The sequence below is a fragment of the Meles meles genome, chromosome 5, assembly GCF_922984935.1.
Source record: "Meles meles chromosome 5, mMelMel3.1 paternal haplotype, whole genome shotgun sequence".
NCBI lineage: Eukaryota > Metazoa > Chordata > Mammalia > Carnivora > Mustelidae > Meles > Meles meles.
Genome location: NC_060070.1, coordinates 85,002,506 through 85,023,864, shown reverse-complemented (window position 1 = coordinate 85,023,864; position 21,359 = coordinate 85,002,506). Strand labels below are relative to the sequence as shown.

General features: G+C 42.6%; 1 protein-coding gene and 1 long non-coding RNA gene across 3 annotated transcripts in view; one reads left to right on the top strand and one right to left on the bottom strand.

Annotated features, from left to right (window-relative positions):
• The first annotated feature begins 250 nt into the window (after positions 1-250).
• On the top strand, positions 251-17,355 carry LOC123942627 (amine sulfotransferase-like). 2 transcript variants are annotated; one of them, XM_046006687.1, is made up of 7 exons: positions 251-270; positions 2,869-3,021; positions 7,772-7,980; positions 12,330-12,453; positions 13,445-13,539; positions 15,045-15,228; positions 16,978-17,355. In XM_046006687.1, the coding sequence occupies exons 2-7, from the start codon at positions 2,880-2,882 to the stop codon at positions 17,097-17,099; spliced, it is 876 nt and encodes a 291-aa protein (XP_045862643.1). In that variant the 5' UTR covers positions 251-270; positions 2,869-2,879; the 3' UTR covers positions 17,100-17,355. The 2 variants fall into 2 exon arrangements, with proteins under 2 accessions (XP_045862643.1, XP_045862644.1); XM_046006688.1 differs by lacking the exon at positions 251-270 and having other exon boundaries at positions 12,330-12,411.
• The window catches only part of LOC123942628, a 23,456-nt gene continuing 19,110 nt past the window's right edge, over positions 17,014-21,359 (bottom strand). Inside the window, exon 3 of the long non-coding RNA XR_006818443.1 lies at positions 17,014-17,134. This is a non-coding gene — a long non-coding RNA (uncharacterized LOC123942628). The remainder of the gene's footprint in view (positions 17,135-21,359) is intronic.

The window sequence follows — 21,359 nt, the reverse complement described above, 5'->3', positions numbered from 1 at the left end:
CACCAAGTTGCTTGAAGCATTTATCTCCTATTATTTATAGTAAACGCCTCTGTGCTTTTCATTAGACCTTTTGATGATCTACTGGTTGACATCAGCCTAATCCCTCCTCCTTAATGAGTTCTGATTCTGGGAGCTCTAATTGGTGAATCGCTAAATCTCTTAGGGGAAAACTTAGTTTTTATCTGTGTCTTTCTCCTTCAACAGCACACAATTATTCTTCTCACTTGCCTTCATATCAGAAGTTCATACTTCATTTCAAAGAACTCCAAGGTGAGTAGCTTCATTCTAGTTTGGGGATGAAAAATGTTTCCTTTTTCCTTTCTAGGTTCTCTGGCTGATCTAATAATTAAACTGACAAAAGACAGATAGATTCACAGAAGAGAAATGTAACTACATGTATGTGGGAGACCCACAAAGTCATGATGAGTCAAAGGCAGTCTGACAACTTAGTCTTATTAACCATCCTAAGCTAAGGAGGAGGGGATGAAATGCTTCAGAAATGAAAGAGGAGAAAGACAATTCACAGGTAGATGAGGAGAGCCTAGATGTGGTAGAGATGTGTACCATGCCACCCAAAGAGTCATTCTAATAGAAAAAGTTACATGTGGTAGGAGAGCTCTATTCCTGGTGTAGCTCCCTATCTACATCTTTTAAGCTCCCTATCCCTATCTTTTAAGCAGAAGGTAGAAAGCTGTTGTGAGTCTGCTGGGTCTTAATTGCTTTCAACTAAAACACCATCCACATGCCAAATTGATACTTTTTGGGATAACATACTCTCTGCTTCCTTTCTCTTGTCTGTACTCACTAGTTATGCAGTTTTAGGTGTTTGGTGTTTTTGTAAACACTAGGCTACAAATGTGTAAGATATCAGCTCCTCTGCAGGAAACAAGACTATGCTGTACTTCTTTTACTTTGATTTCCAATGAACTGGGCCATTTTCTGATTCTAAATATTTATTTAGACATTTAAGAACATACACTAAAAGAAATATTTAATTCACCACGAGTGTAGTAATTTTGCTAGGATCTAATATAAGTAGAGGGTAAGGTAGTAGAATTATGTTTCCTTCAGGAAAAAGTCAAGATGTTAAGGCTCATTGGTATTGTTTTGATCCTAAGACATGGAACTGGCTTCTGTTAGGGAGCCAGTGCTCCTTGATAACGGAAGTTAACATTAGAGCCCAATGGGTATGGAGTCAAAAATTAGGTTGTTTCTTAGGACAGCAAGGATGAAGAGCCTTAAATAACTCTAGTGGCAGGGGCACCTGGGTGGCTCAGTGGGTTAAAGCCGGGCCTTCGGCCTGGGTCATGGTCCCAGGGTCCTGGGATTGAGCCCCGCATCGTGCTCTCTGTTCAGCGGGGAGCCTGCTTCCCCTCCTCTCTCTCTCTGCCTGCCTCTCTGCCTACCTGTGATCTCTGTCTGTCAAATAAATAAATAAAATCTTAAAAAAAAAAAAAACTCTAGTGGCAGAATAACTTATCTCTTCTCTCTTCCTCTACCCTTCCCTGTCTGGTCCCCCTTTCTTCCCTGGCTACCAGTTCATCATGATTCCAACTACTTTGCAGCTTTCCCAAATCTCCTTTGTAAAGAGAGTCTTCAGTCCACAGTCTTTTATTAACAGTGTGACTGTTACAATATATTTTAAAGATTTCTCATTTCCCTTTGTCTTATAATGACCTTTCCTGGGTCATCCTGGAATTGCTTTCAAATTGTGGGATGCTGAAGCTCTGATTTTCTCCGCTGTTCCTATGTCCAACTACTTTGGGAATCAGAAAAAAGTCATCTGAAGAACCCCCAAGTCCACTGGAACCTCAGGATTCATAGCCTTAAAGATTATCTTCCATATGGTCAGTGAGGGGTAATAATGAATGGCGAAAAGTACACATAAATGATGACTCTTGAGACTACATTTGCACTTTCTGTGTGTCAACCATTATTTGAGTGTTTTCTCTCAGACTTTGACTTTGTGCCCTTGTTTACTTTGTCATAATGGAGAGCTGAACTGCTCACATGCAGTTTGTCAGACTTCTTGGATGACAGTCACGTTTGTTAACTCATGCTTACACTACCCCAATTATTCTAAACAAGTGGCATGTGAAGAAAGAAGACAAAATTTAAAGTTACCAAAGAGATCATGAATAGACAACTCCCACCCAGAAAATATATAAAGAAAAGCTTCTAGAAACCTGCTGAAAGTTACCAATTGTACTTCAGTTATGGGGGGAAAAATGCCCAGGTATTGAAGGAGTGCTGGTAGACAAGTGTGTCTGAAGCCTGTTCAAGTCCAACTTGTTTGTTCATTTGTATGTGTGTGTGTATACATATATGTATGCTTTCTGATTAAAGTATCATTTTGCAACTACAAATATTATTTTCAAATCATTTTCTCTGTAGCTATAAAAATGGAGCACATACCCATAAAACTAACCTCTCGCACGTGAACAGCTGGCTCCTGGCATTGGAGCAAACTCACACTCAGAACCCAGGACAGTAACTTTCAGAGCCAGCCAGTTTTCAGTGACTGTGAAGAAAAGAAGATACCGGGGCGCCTGGGTGGCTCAGTGGATTAAGCTGCTGCCTTCGGCTCAGGTCATGATCTCAGGGTCCTGGGATCGAGCCCCGCATCAGGCTCTCTGCTCCGCAGGGAGCCTGCTTCCTCCTCTCTCTGCCGGCCTCTCTGCCTACTTGTGATCTCTCTCTCTGTCTCTCTCAAATAAATAAAATCTTTAAAAAAAAAAAAAAAAAAAACAAGAAAAGAAGATACCAGTTTCTTTTCTCAGCATATGGTCAACAACTGAGAAGAGGTGGTTTTAAGAAAACATAAAATGTTACCAATTTCTTTCCAATCGTTTTGTCTCTCTTTTGCAGGTGACTGAAGTATGGAAGACATGGAGAAATTCTTATTCAAATTTAAAGGATATCATTTTAATCGTTCACTAGTTGATATTGGCTTTATAGAAAATTTAGATAATTTTGAAATCAGAGAAAATGATGTCTTCATAGTCACATACCCCAAATCTGGTGAGTTCTCTATTCTAATAGTTAATCTAAGAAGTAACATGATACTTTTATAATGTGGGAACTCTGTTTTTGTAGTAGTATTCTATATGGACATATCACCTTATCTATTGGATATTATAGTGTCACCTGAATATCTTCTGAAGTAGGTCTTTTACAATGTAGCTAGAAGTTATTATTTTAAGATTTATTTATTTATTTATCTGTCAGAGAGACTGAGACAGCAAGAGAGCACACAAGCAGAGGGCGCGGCAGGCAGAGGGAGTGGCAGGGCCCTGGGATCATGACCTGACCTGAAGGCAGATGCTTAACTGACTGAGCCCCCCAGGTGTCCCTAGAAGTTATTTTTGATGTGAACAAGAAAACGGAGAAAATGCTGAAGTAACTATGTTGAAGACACCCTGTCAAACACTAAGGTGCTAAAGAGGGCTTGGAGAGGTTGCAGAAACATTTACCATTTAGGCAGCTACTTTGGACAGAGGGTTGAAATTATATCTAATAACCAAGTGCATGGGAAGAAGGAAATTAACTTAGACTATTTCCAAAGTTTGTAATAATCCCCAACTATTTGGGGGTACTTTTGCTATAGCACTCAGATCAGACTGAAACATATGGACATGTGTAAAATGCATACGTTCATCGTTGTGCGTGTATATATACATGCACGTCTATTCAGAGCCTTTGCTCATGTTTTAATTGTCTTTGTTATATTTGCTATTGTGTCGTATGAGTTCTTGATTTGTTTTTATATTAACCCCAATCATAAATGATTTCCAAATATTTTTCCCTTTCAATAGGCTGCCTTTTCATTTTGTGGATAGTTCTCTTTGCTGTACAGAAAACTTTTTCCAGTTATGCCTTTCCATATGTATAAGAAAAATATATGATTAGCACATCAAATCCGTGGGTTTACAGATGTCACTAGGTAGGATGAATCTAAAGGAGATAACAATGTTACACTTAGGACAAGCTCAAGCAAAATATAAGTCACAGTACAAGGGAGCAATTTAGAAGTATCTGTTTAAAACAAAAGTATGAGTAGCCTATGACTCTGCATTGAACTTCAAGGAAGCAACCCTTGGTAAACACACACACACACACAAGGTTCCTGTGTCACATTTTGTAATACCAAAAGTGGAAAACTGTCTTAACTAGTTATCACAAAAGAAAGGGGGAAGGTGCGTTAGAGTCATATAATCACACTCTATTAGGCAGTTGCAAAGGATGAGTTGAAGCTCCGTTTAGCGAAAACAACATGCATAGATCTCAGAAACAATGTTAAGTGAAGAAAGCAAATTGCAGAATGACTCAATATACCATTTGTATTAAATACACCGTAATAGTTTCAATGAACTCATATATATATCAAAGTCTTAAAAGAGTCTAGCATATGTAACAGCAGTTTGAGAGGGACGGCCAATGGTAGTCGAAAGGGGCTGGATGTTTTATAAATCTATGTCTTAGAGAATGGATTTATCTGACACTTGAGTAATTAGATCTGGTTGAACATTTACAAAACAAGAATGCAGTAGTCAGTTAGGACAAGGTGACGGTCTGACAGTGTACGTGAACAAGCAAATGCTGACCTCATGGCAGCAGGCTGTGCTTCCTCTGCACAGTCCCTGCAGCTGACACACTTAGTTCCCAGAGGGAGCGTCACACACATTCGGCCAGGATGTGGCGCAGGCTACCTCTCCTCCACTTCCTCACAACCAGGTTGGAGCCCAGGCACCTGGATACCATACATGATTGAAGCTAGAGGCTTCCTTAGGCCCTTCCCTTACCAGGTAAATCCCAGGTGGGTCCTGGAACTTTCTCAGTAACCAAGGCATTTAGCATGTCCCAGATTTGGAGGCTCCTTCTGTCCCCAGCAATTGGGATCAGAGCCCTCAGGGGTCTAGGAATGAGAAGGCTTGTCTTCTGATGGGTCAGCGCATACTAGGCTCCAAGCACAGATAAGGCCCCCAGCAAGGAGCTTGACATCATTGAATCCTATGGGGTAGGTCGTGTTGTTAGCTCCATTTTTACAGATGAGGAAATGGAGGCACAAAAAGTCGAAAGACTTGCTTGCCCAACATCAAACTAGTAAGTGATTTTTTTTAACTTTTATTTATTTATTTATTTACTTTTTATTTCTTTTCAGCATACCAGGATTCATTGTTTTTGCACCACACCCAGTGCTCCATGCAATACGTGTCCTCCTTAATACCCACCACCTGGCTCCCCAACCTCCCAACCCTCCCCTCTTCAAAACGCTCAGGTTGTTTTTCAGAGTCCATACTAGTAAGTGATTTAAAAAAGGGACTAGAACTCATAGCTGTCTGTCCTTGGACCCCAGGCTCTGCTCCTAGTGCCCAACCAAATCCTATCAATTCATCAAGCTTCAGCTCAGGAAGCCTGGAAGTGATCATCCTCTTCTGTCATTCAAAGCATGTATGAATATGATTCCACTGACCTGAGAAATCAGGAACCCACTGCATCTCCTCAGTAGGAGGGTAGAGATCATATCTGATTCAGCTCTGTATTTTGAGAAAAGAGTCTGACAAAGAATGCTCAGGATATGCCTGGTCAATACACAGATGAATGAAAACACGAATGAGTGAAGGAGGGCAGTTTCACCTGACTGATTTCAGTGAGGTCCTGAATACCTCTGCCCAGCACTGGGGTGCTGTCACATAGAGCTCTCTTCAAATCAGATTCAGCCTGGACTCCTTCTAAGATGGGTCCCCAGTATCTTTACTGTTTTGCAAACACATTCATATATGCACACGTGGACACATATATACACACATACATACCCACAAACAAGTAAGATGCAAGGGACCCAAGAGACCCATGATTATGGGTGATGGGGGGGAGGTCGAGGAGACGGGATGGGGTTAATGGACAGATGGCCCTATTCAGCTCAGTTCAGCTCAGCACCTCCTTCCAAAGGCCTGGGTGCTCCTTGTAGCTGAGGAATTTTTGCTCCAGACCTAATACCACCTCTGTTCCACTTGATACTTGTCAGCAGTGCCTGAATCCCATGATTATACCAGTTACGGACAAGAAGAAGGGGAAGGTTGGGGCTAAATATCCAGAGGTTGGGAGAGGCGTAGCTTAGGGCCAGAGACAGGGCAGGAGGGCAGAATTATTGCTACTGTTCTTTGGGGTTGGCGGTGGCATCTGGGTACATGGTGAGGTGGAAGGTCAGGACTTGGCTGCTCATATAATTCCCTTGCTCAGGGTAGACAGCAAGAAAGCTCTCAGCCTCCTTGATAGAGATGACAGTGGCCTGGAAGTGGCAAGTTCATTGCTCCTTGAGGTAATTTGCCACCCTGGCAATGCTGGTGTCATCCAGGGCAGCATCGGTCTCACCCAGGTTGAAGAAGGAGGCTGGCTTCTAGTGTAGTTGTGGCAAGGCCTGAGCTGCCCCTGTTCTACCCACTGACAAGTTGTCCATAGACCAGAAGCATTTGCCAGGAGCCACATAGTTGTAGCTGGTGCCATCCCAGTAGGGCTCCTCAGGGTTCTATGGGCTCAGAAATGCCTGGACACTCTGTTGCCAGATAAGGCTTGTAGATCTCATTAGTGTTGGTGGCCACAGATTCAAGGCAAGCATTGAAGCAGTCAAGGAGCTCCTTCTTGATCTGTTCAAATGCCTGCTTGGCTTTCCTGGCTTGCTTTTGGGCTTCCCCCAACGGATCTGAGGTCTCCTGGAACTTGTCTCAGACACTTCCTAGGTTTTCCACGGCTCTCATGTCAGGGGCAGCTAAATGCTGGAGTACACTCGCTGCTCATTCAGTTTCTGCTGCAGTGTACTCACCTCCTGTTTGATCCCCAAAGCCTGGGTGGGCATCCTCGGATCTTCACTCAGGTCTCTGTAGTCAGTCTCAATGAGGGCTTCTCACACAGAGAACTGGAGGTTCTCTGGGAACCACTCACTGAATCCTCCCCCATTAGCTTTCCCTCACTAATGCCTTCCATAGTGCCCTTAGACAGTGCCCACCTGATGTCCTGCATCTGGCAGGCCTGTAGCAGGTTGTGCTGGTCACTGCTTCTCTGTTCAAGCTTGGTCTCAATGGCTGTGACCTCCTCCTGTAAATGGGTCATTTCCTTGTTGGTGCTCCAGTTTCTTATGGATCTCCTCCATCTCAAGATTCTTGTCATTTACCTCTGTTCTTTGTAGTTGTTTTCTGAGTTAAGAGACTGTTTTTTGGTTTCCCTTTCTCTCTTTCTTCCCTCTCTATGTTAACCTGTTTTGTTTCTTAAATTCCTTCTTGTCTCCACGTGGGTGTCCCGGGGCCTCTTTAGGGATTTATAATGAACACTGTGCCCTGAAGTGGAGATCATGGGTACGGAAGGAAATGCGGGGAAGTGCAGAAAGGTGGGAAGTGCCTCCTTACATGGAGTTCCTTTTCCTTGGCTTCTTTTGGCTCATGTTCTAGCAGTGGGATTGGGGAAGGAAGTAGAGAGGCAGGCATAGAAGATCCTTTAAAAGATCCCATATATGAAGCAGAAGAAAACACAGAAGAGTCAGTGAATAAATTCGTGGGACAAATGTCCACAGAGTTTCATATGGAGCATCTCCTGAAACAGGAAAGAAAGGCCATGTTTGTTTTCTTTCTCCCACACTGCACTTTACATATATTAACAATTCCATTCAGATGAAATTACATTGTACTTCTTATAGTAACAAACTCTGATTACCAAAATTAATGATCCATCACCTCCATTTTGAATCATCATTGAAAGCAAAATTATTTCTTTACAGGAACCATCTGGTGCCAGCAATTATTAAGTCTGATTTATTCTGAGGAACATCGCAAAGGCACTGGAAAACTGGAAACCATGGATCGAGTCCCCTTCTTTGAGTACAACATTCGAAAAGTGGATTTTGGGGAAAGACCATCCCCTCGTCTCTTCTCTACTCACCTCCCCTACTACTTGGTTCCCAGTGCGCTGAAGAGCAAAACAGCCAAAGTAGGAAATGGACTTTGACTGCTGAGAGCTAACTGCTCTTTTTCATTATTTCATTTCATTTCTTGACATCAACACTGTGCACTCATCCAGCTGTTCGCAGATGTAGCATTTTACACACTTTAGTTTTCTTTTTTGTTTTAAAGACTTTATTTACTTGAAAGAGAGAGAGAGAAGGAGAGAACAAACTGGGAAGGTTGAGGGAGAAGCAGGCTCCCTGCTGCTCAGGGACCCCCTACCCCCACCATACCCAGGCTGGGCTTGATCTCAGGACCCTGGGATCATAACCTTGATTGAAGGCAGATGCTAAACCAACTAAGCCACTCAGTCACCCCTTTACTTCATTTTTCAAAAGCCTTCTGTTTTTCTTATACTATCAGATTTGTATCTTGCACCCTTTGTTTTCTGACTATACAAGGAATGCAGCCATTAAAAAAATGAAAGTATATATATATGTGCATTTAATTTACCTTATAGAGTGTGTTATATTATCACATATAATATATATTCTTTCATTTTTTTATGTTTCAAATATGCATTTGTTTTATCACTGCTATGTTCAATTACAAGGTAAACTGCTATTATTTCTTTCTTGCGTCTAAAATGTTATTTGAAATGTATGCTTTACCATCAATAATATTTCATATTAATTTTTAAATCTTTTTAACATTTTTAAATGGTATATTTATTTAGAAACGTATAGACATTGACTTTGCAATTCGTAGCACAATTTATTTAGTTCTTGAAGTTCTATTCAAAATTCTTTTTTCTTACGTTTTTACATCTGAATTTTACTTTACTTTTTTCAGTGTTCCAAGATTCATTGTTTATGCACCACATCCAGTGCTCCATGCAATTCGAGCCCTCCTTAATACCCACCACCAGGCTCACCCATCCATCCACCGCCCTCTCCTCCAAAACCCTCAGTTTGTTTCTTGGAGTCCACAGTCTCTCATGCTTATTCTTCCCCTCCGATTTCTCCCACTTCACTTTTCCTTTCCTTCTCCTAGTGTTATTCCTTATGTTCCACAAATAAGTGAAACCATATGATAATTGACTTTCTCTGCTTGACTTATTTCACTCAGCATAATCTCCTCCAGTCTCATTCATGTTGATACAAGAGTTAGGTATTCACTCTTTCTGATGGCTGCATAATATTCCATTGTAGATATGTACCATATTTTCTTTATCCATTTATCTGTTGAAGGGCATCTTTGCTCAGACAACAAAATGAAATAAAAGGTATTCAAATTGGCAGAGAAGGCAAACTCTCTGTCTTCACAGATGACATGGTACTTTACATGGAAACCCCAAAAGACTCCACACCCAAACTACTAGAACTCATACAGCAATTCAGTAATGTGGCACGATAAAAGATCAATACACAGAAATCAGTTGCTTTGTTATACACTGACAATGAAAATATAGAAAGGGAAATTAGAGAATCTATTCCATTTAGTACAGCACTAAGAACTGTAAGACACCTTGGAATAAACCTAACCAAAGAGGTAAAGGATCTGTACTCAAAGAACTACAAAACACTCATGAGAGAGAAATTGAAGAAGACACAAAAGAGATGGAAGAGCATTCCATGCTCATGGATTGGAAGAATAAACATTGTTAAAATGTCTATGCTGCCCAGAGCAATCTATACGTTCAATTGCATCCCAATCAGAATTCCACCAGCATTTTTCACAGTGCTGGAACAAGCAATCCTAAAACTTATTTGGAACCAAAGGAGACCCCGGACCAATAAGCAAATGTTGAAAAGGAAAAACAAAGCTGGAGGCATCACGTTGCCTGATTTCAAACTCCTACAAAGCTGTGATCACCAAGACAGCGTGGTACTGGGACAAAAGCAGACACATAGACCAATGGGACAGAGTAGAGAGACCAGATATGGACCCTCAACTCTCTGGTCAAATAATCTTTGACAAAGCAGGAAAAAAAATATCCAGTGGAAAAAAGAAAGTCTCTTCATTAAATGGTGCTGGGAAAATTGGACAACTATGTACGGAAGAATGAAACTCGACCATTCCCTCACACCATACACAAAGAAACTCAAGATGGATGAAAGACCTCACTGCGAGGCAGGAATCTATCAAAATCCTTGAGGAGAACATAGGTAGCAACCACTTTGACATCAGCCACAGCAATTTCTTTCAAGACACATCTCCAAAGACAAAGGAAACAAAAGGGAAAATGAACTTTTGGGACTTCATCAAGAGAAAAAGCTCAGCCCAGCAAAGGAAACAGTCAACAAAACAAAGAAGAAACCCACGCAATGGGAGAAGATATTTGCAAATGCCACTACAGACAAAGGGCTGCTATCCAAGATCTGTAAAGAACTCTTCAAACTCAACACCCTAAAAATAGATAATCGTGTCAAAAAATGGCCATGAACAGGACATGAACAGATACTTCTCCAAAAGACGTTCTTTTGTACTTGAATCAAGCTGTAGTAGCAATGATATATACGATGCTAACAATTCTTTCTCTTTGCTCTGTGTGCCCTCTCTCTTTCTTTTTCACACTTCCCCTATTTTGCCTATTTTCTCTTCAAGTGTACCTAGTTCCTTGGAATTCCAAGGACACCTCAGAGGAAATCCTTCATCTCTGACTGAGGGATTTTCTCTCCCTCTCCCTGGATCATCACCTCTACCCATTGGTAATTTCAGCTCTTGACTCATTACCTTCCTCCCTACTAGCACTCCTGTCATTCATGGGATTATTTCCAACTTGATGTGAGTGGTGTTCTGTGAGCGCCAGACAAGGGTGAGCAAAATTGCTCCAGCGGGGTCAACGGGAAGGAGGCCCTCATTCTCAGGGTCATGCAAGGGCAGGGTTGCCTCCTTGACATTAACCCCTCAGAATCTGCACTGGCCTCCCAAACGCCTAGCTCTGCCACAACTCCCAGTGTTGATGTCACCTGCAGGGACCTTTTCCTCCACCAACCTCTGGAGTTTATAATGGGTGATAAGCCTGCCTTTCTTATGACACCATCTGCCATCTGCTTACCTATTTATTTATTGTCCATTTCTAGCCAGAGTGTAAACCCATGAGAGAGATGGAGTTTGCAGTACACAGAACAGTGTCCAGAGGGTAGTAGAGTTGAGTGAATGAACAAAGGCATCACCAGTAATTATCCTAACTTGAATCCTGACTTGAAGCACCTTGTTCTCTGAGAGCTGCCTCCTTTGCCTCCCACTCCTTTCAGGTATCCCTGTGGTGACCAGTCACCACGTACAGATCTCCAGTCCCCTCCCCCCTCCACTTCTCCATTCCCTCTCCACACTCTCTCATCCATCTCTTCCACTTCTCCGCGTCCACCAATGGTTCCATATTTGACATTCAAATCACTTTTGTCTCAATTCCCTTGCTGTAGTCAACTCTATTAGGATCATCTGTCAACCCCTAATTCTGGTGAAACCCAATACGTGTATATTTGTACCTGTGTTCATGAATCTGGGAGTGTGCTAGGAAAAAAACCAATACACTTAAAAGTTGTATCTTCGTTTTTTACTTTTATGGCTTCAAGTCTCAAATTTTACTTTTTAAATGTTTTGCTCCCTCTGCCTTCCTAAAACGACTCCTTGCTATTGTCTTCTGTCTTCTCAAACCTCAATAGCATTCTGCTCCACCTGTCCCAGTAAATGGCTCCCAAAAAACCATTGCCAATCATAGATCTCCACAATGGAGACTTCCGCTCACTGCCTTCCCTCCTTAAGAAGAAAAGAGGGATGCATTGATCATTTCTGTTCTCATTACATAGCTGCCCCTCCATTCATGGGTTGGATCCCTTTTTGGATTGCTTTTATCTACCACACTGTTTGACAAATGGAAGACGTTTTGCCCCACAGGATATTTGGAGTGCTCGGAGCATTTTTGGTTAGGTTGGTGATGCTGCTGGTCTTTAGTGGGCTGAGGTCCATGAATATGTTAAATGCCCTATGATGCTCAAGGTTGCCCTTACAGCAGATTATCTGGGGGAAAATAACTTAGCACATTTTTCCTATTGTTATATAATTTTATACTTACAAGTCATTGTCGCATGTATTAGCTTGTTGCTCTAGGGACAAAAGACTATTGTTGCTCTCTGACAGGGGGAGTTGAGAAGGGGTACCATGGGAGGTGTGTCTTGAGGAGTAATTGAGAGTCCCTAGGCCAACTGTAAAGGAAGAGGCATGGCTGAGAAGGGGAAACCCAAAATACAAAGAGGGCTGAGTATATACATAACATAATTAGGAAAGTATGGAGTTAAGACAATAGCCTTCATCTGACTGGAAGGTGGTAGGGTAAAAATATGAGAGAATGAAAGCCTCAGAAATAATGAATACCTCCTTTCTTTCCAGATTATTTATGTATACAGAAACCCTAAGGATGTTATGTGCTCATATTTTCACTTTGCAAAGAATGTGATGTCACATTTTACAGGTACCTTTGAGGAATTCGTGAAACAATTTCTCGAAGGAAAAGGTAACGATAATTTATAGCATAAGCAACATGTAAATATTTACACTTAGTGAATTTGGCAGGGAGAAGATGACAAGATAGAGTCAAATGGGGGTCAGTAATCAATGTATCAAGCCAGTTGGTAGGGTTGTCGTGGATGACCATCACCAGCCATTGTTACAAATCTTGCTTACTCCTGCTCCCTCTCAGGGGACCATCAAGTTCCAGTTATATCATGAGAAAATATTTACATCTAACCATGGCCAAGGGGATTCATGAGCTTAGAGTTTTCCGTTCTAGCTCAGAGAGAAGCATCTCAATTTAGATCACAGGACTGGGCTGTGCACAGCATATTTCATGGGAAGCTCTATTTGACAAAGTTCTGTTCCACATTCCTTTCTCTTTTTTTTAATTTTTATTAAATTTTTATTTATTTTTTAAGAGTTCTCTGTGCCCAGTGTGGGGCTCCAACTCACAACCCCATGCTCAAGAGTTGCATACTCTATCCTGGGAGGCAGCATGTGCCCCCTGCGTTCTTTTCTGAGGTGCCAGTGTGGCTGTTTGTGCAGGGGAAGGGCCTGTGGAGGTAGAGATGATGATCTGGAACAGGAGAGTGAACTAACATTAGTCTCTGTGCAGAGCTCAAGTGACCCACCAGGGAGACTTCATGTTGCATGCAGCAGGGAAATAGCTCTGTGTGTCTTTGGGGACAGGGGGAGGAGCAAAAAGGAGAAGATTCCTTTCTCTGATTTCCAGTTTCAGTTTTTCTCTCCCCTTGGGAAGATGATTTTCTGTCTATATGAAATGCATTTTTAAGGGACCAATTGCTCATGTAATTGTTTCCTAGGGGAAGGTGGCTAGCTCTCCCATTACCAGGTGCTAGGCAAAATCTGAAGTGTAGCCATAGACTTCCTTTTCCTTCTTTGTTACTGAAGATTCCTGCACCTCCACAACTGTAGCTTCTTTTCAACCTATCCAACGTATTTACCTAAATACGTATCTGTTTCTCCCACAGTGATAGGAAGCCTTTGGTTTGACCACATCAAAGGTTGGTATGAGCACAGAAGCCTCTTCAACATTCAGTTCATGACCTATGAGGAGATGAAGAAGGTGAGAAACATGACGTCAGAGGCTTCATGGCAGCTGAAAGTCACCCTGAACGAATGAATTGATGGCTCATGGGTAGAAGATCCAAAAACAATATCAAATTTGAGATCCGGATTAGGTGCACAGGAGACATTTTTTTCCTATCACTCCTGTACTTTGATTACCAGGTGGCCATTTACAATTAGTGACCTGGACCTTTCTTTTCAAAAACTGCCTGTGTGTGAGGCATTGTCTGTTTATCGTTGTGGGCATGCAAGTTTGCCAGATTATTGGTCACCCTTCCATGGATTCTGAAATCTACTTTTTGCATTATTGATTCTAGTAACATTCTTTTTCTTTAAGATTTTATATATTTGGGGCGCCTGGGTGGCTCAGCGGGTTAAAGCCTCTGCCTTCAGCTCAGGTCATGATCCCAGGGTCCTGGGATCGAGCCCCGCATCGGGCTCTCTGCTTGGCTGGGAGCCTGCTTCCTCCTCTCTCTCTCTGCCTGCCTCTCTGCCTACTTGTAATCTCTATCTGTCAAATAAATAAATCTAAAAAAAAAAAAAAAAGATTTTATATATTTGCTTGAGAGAGAGAGCATGAGAGGAGAGAAGGTCAGAGGTAGAAGGAGACTCTCTGTTGAGCAGGTAGCCTGATGTGGGACTTGATCCTGGGACTCCTGGATCATGACCTGAGCTGAAGGCAGTTTCTTAATCAACTGAGCTACCCAAGGGCCCTCTCAGAGGTGGAAGCCAGGCAAGATTAAGGGCTGCCACCTGCTGAGTCTTTGTCCCTGGTTTCTGTTACCCCTGCCCCCAGCTCGTGACACCATGCCTAGACTCTCTTCTTGAGTCTGTAATACCTACCAAAGGGAGACTCAGGTCCATGATCGGCCTTGTAACCTCCCCATATTATGGCCTCTCCACTGCCTCCGGCCTCATCTTCTCACTTTCTCACCCAAGCCGTGTGCTTGTGAAGCTCCACCAGGGAAACTGATATTCTGATAGTCCCGTGACCTGCTATCTCATACCTTCCATGCAACCCCAACACTGCATTTATTCTTTCTTTCATCTGGACTCCACCCTTTCAGTGTGACTATCTAGAAAATGCCTGTTTTTGCTTTAATTCTCAGAACAAATTTTTCATCTCTGTTGAGACTTTCTCTGAATTATGTTAGGTCTGCGTACTGATTTCCCAGCTCCGATTCCCTGTTGTGCCTCTATGCCCTTGCGCCTTCGAACAGGCAGTGTCTGGTGTCGGTGTCTGCTCCCCAACACTTGCTGAGTTAACGCAGATAAAATGAACATGAGTGTTCCTAAACGAACCCAAATGTGCTCTAAAACAGTGCACAGTGAAAGATGAATTTACCAAAAGGAATAAGCAAGTCACTTCTCATGGTCCAACTCCATTTTTCTAGCCAGCATAAGCACATACCTTGTTCCCTCCCATAATAATACTTAGCTGTGAGTTTTGTTGAAGTCTTCCTTCTTAGAATAGCATAATTATCATACTCTGATTTATTTCAGGATCTCAGAGTTTCTGTGTCAAAAATCTGCAAGTTTCTGGGGAAAGAATTGAGTGAGGAGGATATGGATGCGGTTGTGAGACAGGCCACATTTGAGAACATGAAGTATGACCCACTGGCAAATTATGACAACGTGATAGCCACTGTATTTGGGCCGAATGTAAAAGGTCATTTCCTTCGCAAAGGTGAGGGTGAACGGTGAGCGGCCGTGTTGCACTGTGGTAGCAATGGGCCAGAGTGTAGCTTCAAGTTTGTTGGGGGACTGTCCTAACGTCATGGGTCCTCATGCGTCTGTTCATTTGGCTAGAAAGATGATTTCCTATAATTTCTTCTGGTGCTCTACAAGGAGACTCTAGTATTTGTTCTCTGAATGAATCTAATGAGTAACTTACAGTCACAAGGTCTTCCCCATGGCCCCCTGACCATTTACCGATTCCTAGCAAAATGACTCCACAAAATGGTTGTCCATTTAGTGTTAGACTGCCTCCCTTCATTAGCGTGCGCTCAGCTTGTGGTGGAAAGGTAATGACCGGTCTGTGGCCCTTCTCACTGGCTGCTCTTCCTTCTCCGTGCTTTACCCTCAAGCTCCTCCAGGGATGACTTAAGAACCCACATTCACTGCACTTTTGTTCCTGGGCAGGACTGTCATGTGTCCTCTAGGAAACCAGAATTTTACATCATAAAAAGGTATAGGTATATCTCATTTGTCTCAATACCTCACACTTCTGGTGACTGAGATTTTTTTTATTTATTTTATTTTTTTTTTTAAAGATTTTTATTTATTTATTTGACAGACAGATATCACAAGTAGGCAGAGAGGCAGGCAGAGAGAGAGGAAGGGAAGCAGGCTCCCTGGAGCCTGACTCAGGGCTCCATCCCAGGACCCTGGGATAGTGACCTGAGCCCAACGCATAGACTTTAACCCACTGAACCACCCAGGCGCCCCTGGTGACTGGGATTTTAAATGAATAACTCCTTATATAACTAATTCATTTGAACATGTTAAAATATTTCTTTTATTTTATACCATCATTCTAAGTGATATTTTTCTGATTTTAGTACACAGAAAATGTATAATACAGAATTAAAGACGTAAATTTTGCACTCAATCATAGGGTTCTATGCCTCTATGTCAAGTAGCAAGAAATATTCGCTTTGATTTCTCTAAATTAGGATTTCCTTCACTTAATCTCTTCCTATGCCTTTTCCTGTTCAACTTGAAAATATGACCACTGGTACCTGGAAGCGCGCCTGAGGTGGGGACTTGCCTTCCTGTTACGCCCCGCACACCCTACCGTGTCGTCGATCCTAAGGCCCTTCTCTACTGCCCCTGTCCTTGCACCTGTGACTTGTTTCTCTTTGAAAAGAGAAAGTGTTCTGTGTTCCTCTGTCTTTCACACGCCTGCAAATGACAAACTGCGATGGCTAAGAGGAAAACTAGGAGAAGTCAAACCGCCTGTGGCAGTGACTCAGATCCCCTTGTGTTTACTGTGGGCTCACAAGCACTCTTCTCTTAGATGACGTGCAGCGGGGCAGGACGTCATTTGCACTAGCTTGAGCGTCCTGCACTGTTGTGGTTTGTGTTTCCGGTTTCCTTAGTGTTTCCGTTTGTTTCAGTTATTGGTTTACAGTGCAGTGTTCTTGAAGATCAGTGTCTCTTTCCTTGCCTCTGCTCTGTCAGCCTCTGTGTGTCATCAGGACTCCGTCGTCTAGAAGTTTAAAGTAAGACTGTTGTGAACCTAAAGTGTGTAAAGAAGGAGTAACTGTAGGTGAGCAGGTCCAGAGTGTAGGACCTTGGGCAGCAGGAGTCAGTGGGGGGCATTATGGGGAGAAAACTGAAAGTGCCAACAATGCTTCTCCCAACACCACTAAGGTATCGTGTCCCCTCTTCCCTGGAATCTTCACTGATGCAATCGACTTGTTTTTCATCTCAGGTACCATCGGAGACTGGAAAAATCACATGACAGTTGAGCAGAATGAGAGGTTTGACAAGATTTTCCAAAGGGAGATGAACGATTTTCCCTTGGAGTTCATCTGGGACGTGAACGAAGACTAGAATGCGAAGCAAGGCACAGATCCTTTAAGAAAGCACTTTCAGTAGGAAACATATTGAATTGTACACTTTCATCTTTGACTGTCACTGAATCATTATTGCAAAGCCTGAATGATGAATAACTATGAATATACCAACTCTACGTCATTTGCCATCTGTGGCCTGTTTTCCACTGGCGGGGATCCCCCAGTTTCTGTTCAGCAGGGGGTTTCCACACCATAATTTCTCAAAGAAGTTAATAAACTGTCATGACGATGTGTGTTGGGATGTTGCTGAGTACTGCTTTATTCCTAAAAAGTCATTTAAAAATCGGCATCACCACTAATTGAGTCTTCCCATTCAGAGATATTGTACCCTCAGCATCAATTTGTGTTTTCCTTCCTGTCACTTGAAACAGATGCATGGGCCTAATATGAGCTGCGCTTATTTCCTGTGGAGTTTATCCTAAGCAAGACTCTGTGACGTTTGTAGCAATTCGGAGGAGGAAATTTTTGAGTTACGTTTTCCAACTGTTGATCGCTACTCCCAGAGTTTTGCCTGCTCACGCACTCCTGGGTTTCTGGTAGTAAGGCTGGCTGAGTGGAAGCAGGGCAGTCAGTGCAGGCCCGCAGGGGTGTGGGGGTGTGGGTGCGGCCATCCAGCAGATTCTGCAGACCCGCTGACATATGTCTGTGTGTTTGTGCCCAGCTTGGGGGTGCTGGCTACCTCGCGTGCCTTGACTTCCGCTGACCATCGCTCTGTTTATTGTTCCTAAGAAACACACCTCATTTCTTTCCTGAGCTGCAGCTTTGCACAAGGATATAAAGGGCCCTGGTCCTTGCATTGGGAGGGATTTCTCCTCTTCCAGGGCAGCTCCTGGTATACCACTTCTTGCCTTCTTGAATCCTTTCTTCCGAGGGCTTGAAAATTCCACAGCTATGGGGCTTAGGAGGGGGATATGTGACTGGAGAGAGACCTCCCTTTTCTCCTCCTTTCTCCTTATTTCTTCTCAAACTAGGATTTGTGTGGGGGAAAGGGAAGGAAATCTTGTGCTTACAAGTAAATGAATATCGACACCTTCTGCATGCAAGATGTTGCCTTTAGAATTACATATGGATTATCTCCTTTATGATTAGCAAAACCCTGATGAGGGAGGTGCTCTTTCAGAACTGGGAAAGCAAGAGGTGTGGAGTAGAAAGGGAATTTCCCCTGGGCGACTAGCTAGTGTTAGCACTCTGATTCAGAACCTGCTCTGTCTCACGTTAGAAGTGAAAAATCCTTAATACCCCTCTTTCAGCTTGTAATTTCCCAATAGGGATTGAACTGGGTTGAAACTGAGTCGTCAATTTAACATGACTGGAGTCTGTCTGCTTCATCCCCATTCCACTAAGACACCAGGAGATCTGTTTCTCCTTAGCCCTTAGATATGCAACTGTGTGAAGGAAAGACCTCAGTGTGAGAGAGGAATCCTCCAAAATCCTTGAGGACAACAGAGGCAGCAACCTCTTTGACCTCAGCCCAAACAACCAAGGAATGCAAGGGCAAACAAGAGTGAACTACTGGGACTTCATCAAGATCAAAAGCTTTTGCACAACAAAGGAAACAGTCAACAAAACCAAAAGACACCTGGCAGAATGGGAGAAATCCTTGGCAAATGACATATCACATAAAGAGCTAGTATCTAAAATCTGTAAAGAACTTATCAAACTCAATACCCAAAGAACAAATAATCCAATCAAGAAATGGGCAGAAGACGAAAGCAGACATTTCTGCAAAGAAGACATGCAGACGACCAACAGACACAGGAGAAAGTGCTCAACATCACTGGGCATTAGGGAAATACAAATCAAAACCACAGGGAGATACCGCCTCATACCAGTCAGAATGGCTAAAGTTAACAAGTCAGGGAAATGACAGATCTTGGTGAGGCTGTGGAGAAAGGGGACCCTCCTACACCGTTGCTGGGAATGCAACCTGGTGTAGCCACTCTTGGAAACGGTACAGAGGTTCCTCAAAAAGTTGAAAATAGAGGTTCCCTACGACCCAGTAATCGCACTATTAGGTATTTACCCTAATGATACAAATGTAGTGATCCAAAGGGGCACGTGCACCTAAATGTTTATAGCAGAAATGTCCACAGTAGCCAAACTATGGAAAGAACCTAGATGTCCATCAACAGATGAATGGATAAAGAAGATGTGGTATAGACATACAATGGAATTCTATGCAGTCATCAAAACCCCGAAGTCTTGCCATTGGCAATGACGTGATTGGAACTAGAGGGTGTTATGCTGAGTGAAATAAGTCAATTAGAGAAAGACAATTATCATATGATCACTCTGATATGAGGAATTTGAGAGGCAGGGTGGGGGGTCATGGGGGGTAGGGAGGGAAAACATGAAACAAGACAGGCTCAGGGAGAGACAAACCATAAGAAGACCAAACCTTAATCTCACAAAACAAACTGAGGGTTGCTGGAGGGTGAGGGGTAGGGTTAGGGTGGCTGGGTTACGGTCACTCAGGAGGGTATGTGCGATGGTGAGTGCTGTGAAATGTTTAAGCCTGATGATTCACAGCCCTGCACCCCTGGGTCAAATAATACATTATATGCTAAAAAAAATTAGAATGACTTTAAATCACTGTAAGATTTGCTCCTTTAAACATATGAATTTTTAAAAAGATTTTATTTATTTATTTGAGAGAGAGCGAGAGCGAGAGAGAGATCAAGCATGAGCCGGAGGGAGGGGCAGAGTAATAGGAAGAAGAAGAATCCTTGCTGAGCAGGGAGCCCAACCCTGAGGTCATGACCTGAGCTCAAAGCAGACGCTGGGTGGCTCAGACACACCTTAAACATATTGATTATATAAGAGCTAGCCATTTTCAGCTATATAGTCAATATGTGCCATGCTCAAGCATGAATCCTTCCATGTGCTTTGCTGTCCTTGTACCTTCTAAGTCCATAACTTCTACTTTTGGCTACTCTGAATGATAACGCTTGAACGTTCATGAACAAGTCGTTGAAGGCACATAGGGTTTCATTTCTTTTTGGTAGACACCTCCAAATTGAAATGCCAAACTGCTTTCCAAAGAATCTACCTTTACATCAGCACCATTGGGAAGGATTCCCAATACTCCATGTCCTCACTAATGCGAGTTACTTCCAGTCTTTGTGATATAGCCATTCAGTATAGTAGGAAGTGAGATACCATTTTGCTGGAGGAAGTTCAAGAATATTAGAGGGGCGCCTGGGTGGCACAGTCAGAGGAGTGTCAGCTTCCTGGTTTTAGCTTGGGTTTTGATCTCAGGTGGTGAGATGGAGCCCCATATGGGCTCTCTGCTCAGCAGGGAGTCTGCTTCAGATTCTCTCTCCCTCTGCCCCTCCCCAACATGCTCTCTCTCAAATAAATAAGTAAATCTTAAAAAAAATATACTGGAGAAGGATACCAAGTTAGAATTGCAAATCATAGTGACAAAGGATATTGTCTCCTGAATCAAACGCACTGTCCAATCTAATATGTAGACATTTTATTTACCATGGATTTTATCTACATTAATTTTTATTTTTTTAAGGCCTGCATTAAAACATTATTTATCCCAGTTACTGAGAAATGGGTGCCCCCTTACATTTGGCACCAGATATAGGTGACTCAATCCCTTCACCACAGTCCTTGGGAGTTCAACAGGGCTTTCCAAGTTTCCTGGCCTCTACCTCCCAAAGTATTTGGTATTTGCCACCAGCAGCTTTGCCCGATGCCTCTAGATTCTGCATTACCTCATATTTTTGTGCCAGCAAGGATGCCATAGGAAAAAAGTGGATACATACTCACCTAAGGCAAACCCAAGGAAAGGGTTACATGAACATTTCCTACTGGAGGTAAAACCAGGAAGAGTGATGCATAACAGCTCTTATGGATACCAATTATGAGTTCATGGATTGTACTGTCCCAAAGTCCAAAGATATCTTTGCCAAGAAGCAAAGTGATGCATTCTTGGATTCAGGAAAAAGGATTATGTGGGTTTTCAATATTTATGTGCTAGCCCATTATTAGTGTTGCAACACAAGGTCGGCGAACGACCTCCAGTAGCTCACAGTGTTGTCCTTCAGAGATCATACATATCTCGCAGTTTCTTCTAACAAACAGACCAAAATATACCCAGGATACAGTGTATTGCTCTGTTCTGTTCACCTGTCCATTTAAAGTCCTTCTTTTTTTTTCTTTTTTGTCTTTTAATCTTCAGTTTTACAGTTGCGTTCTTTCCAATCACCATATTTAATTTTACTTT